This window comes from Harpegnathos saltator, unplaced genomic scaffold, assembly GCF_003227715.2.
Source record: "Harpegnathos saltator strain DR-91 unplaced genomic scaffold, Hsal_v8.6 scaffold65, whole genome shotgun sequence".
Lineage (NCBI taxonomy): Eukaryota > Metazoa > Arthropoda > Insecta > Hymenoptera > Formicidae > Harpegnathos > Harpegnathos saltator.
In genome coordinates, this window is record NW_020230482.1 from 358,695 (window position 1) to 367,884 (window position 9,190).

At 40.3% G+C, this 9,190-nt stretch overlaps 1 protein-coding gene across 1 annotated transcript; it reads left to right on the forward strand.

Moving 5' to 3' along the window:
- Nucleotides 1-2,637: 2,637 nt before the first annotated feature.
- LOC112589895 (putative nuclease HARBI1) lies at nucleotides 2,638-4,246 on the forward strand. Its single transcript, XM_025304781.1, has 2 exons — nucleotides 2,638-2,724; nucleotides 3,780-4,246. Exon 2 carries the CDS (start codon nucleotides 3,812-3,814, stop codon nucleotides 4,244-4,246), a length of 435 nt encoding a protein of 144 aa, XP_025160566.1. The 5' UTR covers nucleotides 2,638-2,724; nucleotides 3,780-3,811.
- Nucleotides 4,247-9,190: the final 4,944 nt, after the last annotated feature.

Below are 9,190 nucleotides of genomic sequence, written 5' to 3' on the forward strand. Positions count from 1 at the left end.
CAGGCGAAGAATGGATTCACCTTTTCGTTTAATTAAAAACGTCTCTCGGTTGAGAGAGTAGGGTTTTGGAGCTTGCATCACGGTTCGAAAGTTTGTCTATGTCCAAATATGGGCATAGAACTTTGTTAATAACATTTTCGGAGGTGGGATTCTAGAGTTGCGTTGCAGTATCTCTAAGATAATTATTGTAAAGGATGGAGTATCATGGTGATAAGAGATTTCATCATCTCGCTAGTTTTAATAAGAGTTGTTGGGTAATATATTTTATGACGGGACGTGGAAAAGCTGTGAGTTCTGGAGGATTAACAAAATCAGATATCGACTGGTCAGTCCGGGAAGTGACTCAGTGGATTTTCCTGAAAAACAACTAGAGGAACAACTAGAGGACTTTAGTCTAAGGGGAAATAAAAAAAGGAAATCAGTATGTGACGTCATTGCGCTCGAAGGGTCACGGAACATGTTAGTTGAATATAACGTTTGAACATTTGAAGCGTGCAACATAAAATCAATACGCTCTATTTATAAAAGAATCTAGAATACGCGGAGTCCACAGAACGTAACAGTTACACAGGGTTTGTCAAAAGTGTAAAAACCTTAAATATTGTAATAATATTTGTAAAAATGTTGTAACATGTTGCATTATTATTATAATGTTATCTCCAGCTTATAACAAAACAATATAACAGATATATAATACAATTATATTACAGTTATGAAACCAAATTATAAAACCTCAACTAGAGTATAACATATGTTATAAATATTACATGTTACTTCTATGTTATACAGGGTTTGTCAAAAGTGTGGAAACCTTAAATAATTTTTGTAAAAATGAAAATATCAAAAAACGGTAAAACACATATTTTTATTTTTCAAAAAAGCTACCCTATCAATGGATACCGATCATTCCCCACTCCCTGGTACGCGGGGGCAAAAGGGGGGTTGAAAATTTTAAATTGGACTAAGGATCGAGTGAGCGCTCATTTGAAAGGTCTTTTCATAACAAACACACCATTAAAATTTTAAGTCGCTACGACCCCCCATTAAAAATGGCGGCCGTTCAAATTTCGAAATTTCATGCACTTAGTGTTATCCAGGATCAACCGGCTACTTAAAATCAGTTGTTCTCACGGCTACTTAAAATCAATTGTTCTCACTGCTACTTAAAATCAGTTGTTCTCACGGCTACTTAAAATCAGTTCTCACAGATCTTAAAATCAGTTCTCACAGATCTTAGGCAGATTAAAAATTAAACGATTTAAAAATGGCTGGCGAATTGTCAGAACGTGAAAGAATCATTATTCTTATGATGCGTGGATGGGGTGATAATAAGCGGTCGTACGCTGCTGTCGCTCAATTATTTAATGAGACGGTCCCAATTCTATTAACAGAGTCGCTCAAACTCACGATATTGCTCCCAAGTCCGTTTGGAGAATTTTAAAGAAAATCAAGTTCAATCCATACAAATTACAATATGTTCAAGAATTGCAAGACGGAGATGTGGAGCGTCGTATAGGTTTCTGTGAAAGAATGATGGCACTAATAGATGTCCGGTCCATGTTCCCTTATTAAATTGTTTTTACAGACGAGGCAACTTTCACGTTAACGGGAGAAGTTAATAATCAAAATTTTCGTTTCTGGTCAGATGTGAATCCGAATTGGGTGCGGGAAACTCACACACAATACCCACAAAAAATAAATGTATGGTGTGGAACAATAGATGGCTACTTAATAGGACCATTTTTTTTTTTAAGAAAATCTGAACGTTCAAAGGTATGACAGATTACTTGCAGATCAAATAATTCCAGCCATACGAAATATTTTTCCAAATAATTTCGAAGAAATATGTTTTCAGCATGATGGAACTCCTGCTCATTTTGGTTTAGGGACACGTCAAATTTTAAATGAGACTTTTCCATTACGATGGATAGGAAGAAGGAACAGAAATGAGGGAGGAGAGGATTGGCTACCTCGGTCACTAGATCTAACTCCTCTTGATGATTATCTATAGGGACACCTGAAGAGTAAGGTTTACAAAACAAAACCTGGAAACATCCAAGAATTGATATAATAATAAAGGATGAAATAAATTTGATACCTTTTGAGACGAATCGTAGAGCCATTTCTGTATATTATCAAAGATTGACATATTGTCAGGAAGTAAATGGCAGCCATTTTCAGCATTTACTTTAACACACTGAGTAAAATTTATCTTAAAACACAGAATAAAAGGTTTTGAATCATTAAAGAGAGATGACAGTTTTCAATCGTCTGTTTTGCAACCTATCACGACTATACATACAACACATTCACACTTGTTTAGCCACAAGCACGCACACACATATGCACGCACGCACGCACGTACGCACGCACGCACACACACACCCACACACCCACACACCCATACACACCCACACACACACCCCACACACACACACCCACACACACACACACACCCACACCCACACCCACACACACACCCATACCCACACCCACACCCCCCCCCACACACACACACACACGATCAGATTCATGCCACTTCTACGTAGTTGATCCTGGATAACACTAACAAGGAGACCCTCAGACCTGTTAATAAAGAATTTGATGGCTCTCGAATATATTGTAGAGGGACCTCCCCTGTGCATAAGGGTCAAAGGATTTTCCTCGATGGGCCTTAGTTTCGAAGAAGAAAATTTTGAAGTTCCACGCGCCGTAGAATACTCGGTATGTAACAGCAACTTTCGAGTCAGCGAACATAGTGTAGCGACTGCGGTTGAGGCTAGTACGCTGTAGGACCCAAGTTCGGTTATGATCATTCTTTTTTTTATCAATTAGCCAGAAATGTTCACAGCATATATCGTGATATTCGTAATAAGTAAGGACTGTGTTATGATTATGTAGTATTTAATATGTAGGTCAATTCTAGGATAAAAAACTGAAATGCGAAGAATTGGTGGAGACAAATGGTATTTTATTATTGTATGCAAATATAGTTATAGTAATATTAAATAATTCTTACATCACAGATTCCTCTGTATGAAATGAACAATTTTCAGGGTGATACTTATCATAGAAACAGGAAAAACATAAATTCACAGAGCACCATGCACATCGTATAAAAAGCATTTTCCTTACAGGCACATGGTTGTTTTAAAAGCGAGACCGGAAAATATAAATCATTAACATTCGAAAATATATTTCTTTCTGCATACATTGTGATAAATAAGAACATATTCGTAATAAATAAGAACAGTGATATTATTCATACTTCACTTATAAATCCCATTTTATAGTATCGCAGTCGATTTTAAATATTATTTGTTTTGTATCCAATGTGTTAAGCATTGCTTTGCTCTACACTCCAATATTTTGATGGAGACAGTATAGCAGAGGATTCAACGTGTTTGAATTTGGCCGTTGGTTTCTCGCTCGCATTCGACCCGAAGCCAAACAAAGAATCCTTTGTCAAAAGACCGTGTTACCTGATTTAAAAAAGAGTGGGGACGTCGGCTCTTCCGTTAGTAAGAAGCAGCCTCGTTCACTTTTACTCGTTCATTGCTCCCGAGAGAGAACGATCGAAGCGGTATTGTGTACTGGATAATTTTGATAAAATGGAATTAGACAACAAATTCAAGAGAAAAGTGACAAACGCGTTTAAATATTGTGAGACCTTGATGCAAAATAACAATTTATTAACGGATACACCTCCAGACGAAATTTCTTCTTCCATATAATAATACAATACATAAAAATGTTATATTGAATTTATTTGATTATAGGCGATGCAGGTTACGGTTAGGAACCTTGGCTAATGACACCTATCATAGATGTACCAGAAGGAAGCGCAGAAGCAAAATATGCACAGTGTCACACATCTACAAGAAATTGTGTCGAAAGGACCTTTGGACTTTTGAAAAATGTATGGAGATGTCTTCTCAGTCATCGTGTGCTACATTACGAACCTATTATGGCGTCAAATATAATTATAGCTTGTGCCGTACTGCATAATATAAGACTCCGTTATAATCTTATGGATGAAGAATTCGACATTGACGAAGAAGGTGAAGCTGCAGCCGTGCAAAGAGCTACACTTCAAGAGTATGTTGAAGCACGTAATCGTGTTAGAGCACAAGCACAAGAAATTTTTGATGCAGATGAAGAGCAATTAAATCTCGAAAACAGATTACTAGAAGCGAAGGGAGTACAAAAGAGAATTCTTCGTACTCAGTTTGGTTTACGAAATTAAACATAATGAAATAATAAATAATGAAGTATAATTATCATTTCTAAACATATTTATTTATTTATTATATTATAATACATATTGCAGTTTTGTCTTTGTATATATTATCGTTTCTTTTAAAATAAAACAATAAGCACCATAAACAAATAAACAAATAAAATAAACAAAAAAATAAAATATATTGAAACAAAACATATTTTTATCCATTATGTTTTCTTATTTACTTACACTTCACATATTTGTAAACAAAACTTTTCAAGTTTCTATCAATGTCTTGAAGAGTTCAGTTTGCTGTTCGGTTGCAGAAGCAATGCGATTTAAAGTTACAACCAGTGCCTAGTAAGACGTGGAAATCGGAATAATGTTATAATTATAATTATAAAATAGTAACTACGTTTTTTAACGGTTTTCTACAATGTATCTATAATATGAGGAAATAGGAAATGTGTATGTACTGTAACGTGGCAGCTTGGAGCGCCCGTTACGGCGCGAATATTCTGAGTTAGACTCGGAATATGGCGGCGGGACGCCCGTGCGAGCGGGGTGCCCGCGCATTCGGGGTAAGACGCAACGGTTGTCGCGGCAGGGAAAAGATTCGGCGGGACGGCGGGGCACAGCGGCGGGACCGTGCAAGGCTCCCTGGGAGGTCTCACGAGTGGGGGGGCCTCCGAGCCGATGTCCCTGCGAAGACAGGAAGGATTCTTTCTATTCCATCTTGGGATCCCAAGCGAGCGAGCGAGCGAGCGAGCGAGCAAGTGACGACAAGAACGAGCGAACGAAGCGAGGGCGATCTAGGCAAGAGTAAGCGAGGCGGAGTGAGCAGCTGTCCAGGTTCGTCACAAATGGAGCCGGACAAGCAGGAAGAAGCCGCTGCGTAAGCTAACACCACCTGTTTGCCTCTCGCAAAGGTGGCTGGATCTTCCTTCCGGAGATCGCGGCCCGAGCCGTTGGTGCCAACCACCGAGTGTGGTGGCGATCGTTAGCGGAGTCCGTCGGATGGCGAAGCCGTCGACGGCTCGAACCGACGAGCTTTGTGCGTGCGGAAAGTTCGGGCAGAGGCTAGCCGTTTCGCCCGCTGCGTGAGATAATTTATAAATACACTGCATGTTGGTACAAACAGACAAGACCGGTTTCGTAGTAACACTCTATTTCACGAACCCGTCCACCTCCGACTTAAATCACAGGGAGCTAGTCGGTCCCGCACGGGGCGGAAAGCGGAGATCGCGATCCGACGATAAAGTTTGGACTTTGGCGAGGATCGGTGGTACGGCCGCCTCCGTACCTGGTGCCCACGAATTTGGTGATATTTGGAGCGGTATACGATTCGGTCGCATCGGACCCGCCGTGTTCCGCTACCGGCGGAATTCCTTGCAACGGGCAATCTCGCACGGATCTTAGCTTGCTTAGCGAACAACGTCGTAGTACCTCAGTGAGAAATAGCAATCAAATCGACGTCGATTACATGTCGATCGACGTAAATTAAACGTCGTTTAGACGTCGATGACATTAAGTCTGTTCTTTTTAGCTGATTGGCTGCACTACTTCAGAGTACATCTTTTTCCGAAGAATAAAAGTAAATTTTGAACTAGTGCAGTCGTTTTAGCTAAAAAGAACAGAGCTATTAATTCGATGTCTATTCTAGTAGCCTTTTCTCACTGGATACAGGTGAATTATAATATATCTGCAAACTTTCATTTTGCTTGTCTAACGTATTTGTAATATATTGTTGTGTTTCGGAAGAGGTTCTCAAACGTTACCCTGCAACAATGATAACTTTAGTTAAGACCTAACATATAAACATATAAAAATAATATTGAGCAATGCTGAAGTATTTGTACTATAACTACGTTCCGATATTTACTGTCCAGTACTGAAAATCTATAGTTACGTATACTATAGATTTTCAGTACTGACAGTGAATATACCAACGCAACCTATGTAATACTTACTGTTGCATTTCGTTATACTGGATGCATTTGCTGTCAATGGCTCTTTTGAAGCTGTTGTCAGTTGAGTTGACATATTAATAGGTGCGTTGTGTTGCTTGCTACTACATGGTTGTGTATATTGTTGTGTTTCTTCTACGGAAGAAGTTCTCGGACGTTTTCCTGTAAGTATAACAACCTCAGTTAAGACATAACATATAAGCATATAATAATAATATTGAGTAATGCTGAAGTATTTTTACTATAGTTGCGTTCCCAGATCTACTGTCAGTATTGAAAATCTATAGTTTATATCACGTATACTATAGATTTTTAGTACTGACAATGAATACAGGAACGCAGCCTATGTAATGCTTACTGCTGTGTTTCGTTACACTGTAACGAGGCGCAGATGCACCTCGTTACTACCGGCCCGACCGACCACCTGTCGGGCCGAAGAACGGCGCTTTGCGCCACCCTAAAGAATCGAAGACGATCGCGCCGCCGCTATCACGCGCCGCCGCTATCGCGCGCCGCGGCGATCACGCGCCGTCACCGTGCCTCGCGCCGATAGGCGCGCCGCTCGATCGCCGCCGTATCAATTGTAGCGCGATCAACTATAAAACGGCGGCAATCGAGCTTCTAGACACCAGACCAGACCGATCCGTACCGCCGATTCGATCTAGACGCTTGTATGCCGAAAGAGAGAATATCCGGACCGTTTCGCTCTGCCTTCCGCTTTCCGACTACCCGACCGGCGACTAAGAAAACGGGATTGTGCGTCCGCAGTCTCGATCGAGCGTACTCGATACTTGGCCGTCTCCCGTCTTCCTGGGCTCGTGCGTGCGCGTGCTCAGTCGAGCGTACTCGACAGTCTCTCGCCTTTACCCGCCGCCTTGAGTCAGGGGTTCGTCCGTCGGCGAACTCCGCTGAGCGTACTCAGCCTTTAGGCGATCCGTCTAGCAACTAAGAACTCGGGACGGTATGTCCGCCGTCTCCGCTGAGTGTCCGCAGCACTTGGTCGCTTTCCTCCACGAACGTAGGGAAAAGGGAAGGTGCGTACGCCTTCTCTGTCGAGAGTCCTCGGCCCCGACGGACGAAATCATTTCGCGTATCCCGCGACTCGCGTGCGTGCGTTCGACCGAGAATCGAAATCTCCGGTCCGGCGACCATTTATACGCGAGCGAGTTCGAGACGAGTATTGAGCGATAATTGTCCGAGACGCCCAGCGTCGCGAAGCGAGACCGATCACCGCGCCGTTACCGTCGTTACCGTCGTCTACACGCGTCGCGTAATAGGCCCCGCCTTCCGCACGGCCTATCCGTCTGTACGAGCGCTTGTACCGCTCACCGCACCGCACCGTACCGTACCGACGCGCCTTATAGACGCAACCCGCGACACCGCCTTCGGGGCCGAACTCTTGTATCCCAGTAAGCATACAATAAAGCTAAGTTATTTCGATTGCCATTGTCAAGTGTCTCGCTGCTTTACTCCTCCTCGAATCCGGACTCCGACGAGCATTATCCGCGCAAAACGCGTAGCAGCGATCAAACCGCGGAGTTCGGCCGTTACAACACTTGATGCATTTTCTGTCAATGGCTTTTTGAAACTGTTGTCAGTTGGGTTGACATATTAGGTACATTGTATTGCTTGTTACTAGATGGTAGAATAGGTTGAAGAGGAATTCGATAAGTACTGGAAGTATGAAACTGATATGTTTCTTCATTATCAAAAGTTGAAAGCAAAGTATCGTCCTGGCACAATATAAATGAAATTGGATTTTCCTCATCTATACTTTGTTCAGTACTTGATGTTTCCTACATGAAAAACAAATTTACTTTAATAAAAAAATGGAATGTGTACGAAATGCTTATATTTAACAGTGTTATTAGTTTGTCTTTAATACTTACATTTTCTTCTTCAGCAATAACATTTTCTTTGGAGACATTATTTGATGTCAGTCCCAAAACTCGATGTCGGATCAATAATATCCTGTTCAAAAGTAGACAGAGTTTAATTTATTCACGAGTTTTAAATAAGTAAAATAATCTGGATCATGAATATATGGAAACAAAATGCTAAGTGAACGTAAAGCTTATGCTAAGATACAGTAAACTGCATAATGTCATAATGCTAATGCATAACCTTACTGAAAAAAATCGCATGAGATCTCACATACAATCAAATTTTCTCATGTGAGATCTCATGTAAGATTTCATGTGATTTTTTTCAGTAGAAAATACTAAGATAAACTGCACACATACAAAACCAAACATTTTTATATAACATTCAATATGAAAGAATACCTCAGGCTGCTGTCCAAGCCCCACTTCCATAATAGGTATGCCCACAGAAGATTCACCTCCAAAAATGGATAAAATCCTCAAATCGAAATCCTTCAATTGTATTGGAGTCCCAATATTTCCAGTCATCTTTTGTGCTGCTTTTGCTTTTGCTGCCCGACCTCTGGCTTGGTTCCGTTGATCACACCAGAGCTACAAGATGCATAACGTTATACTAACATTATAAAAAAATAGCATTTTAATAATAAAGAAAACAATGTGAGGAAATAATACTTTAATTATGATAGAAATATACAATAAAACTTACTTTTTTCCAACCTTCTGTACCTTTTGATGGGCCGTCTAAGCTATTTAACTGTTCAGTTAATTGCTACCATTGTAAGTCGTGAGCTGACTTTCCTCTTGCTCCTAATAATTTGCCTGTGGCAAACGCAGTATGGTTTTCCATATATGTAATAAGGAAATCTAATTGCTTGTTTGTTATTTTAGGGACTCTTGTCTTTTTCTGTGCAACTTCCATACTGTACGAACATATTATTCATTAGTTAAATCAGGTTATGTACCTATTCTTTTCGTACATTGCATAAAAACAAATTAATTATTCACTACAATTTATTTATTACAAATGTGTGCACATACCCTAATATATGTTATATATATAATAAGTAAAATATACATAACCTTGAATGTTTTTTTTGGTATATGTACAAACAGCGCAA

What these genes read in the sequence shown, in the direction of transcription:
- LOC112589895 (XM_025304781.1), top strand. Translation starts at nt 3,812, where the DNA reads ATGACACCTATCATAGATGTACCAGAAGGAAGCGCAGAAGCAAAATAT.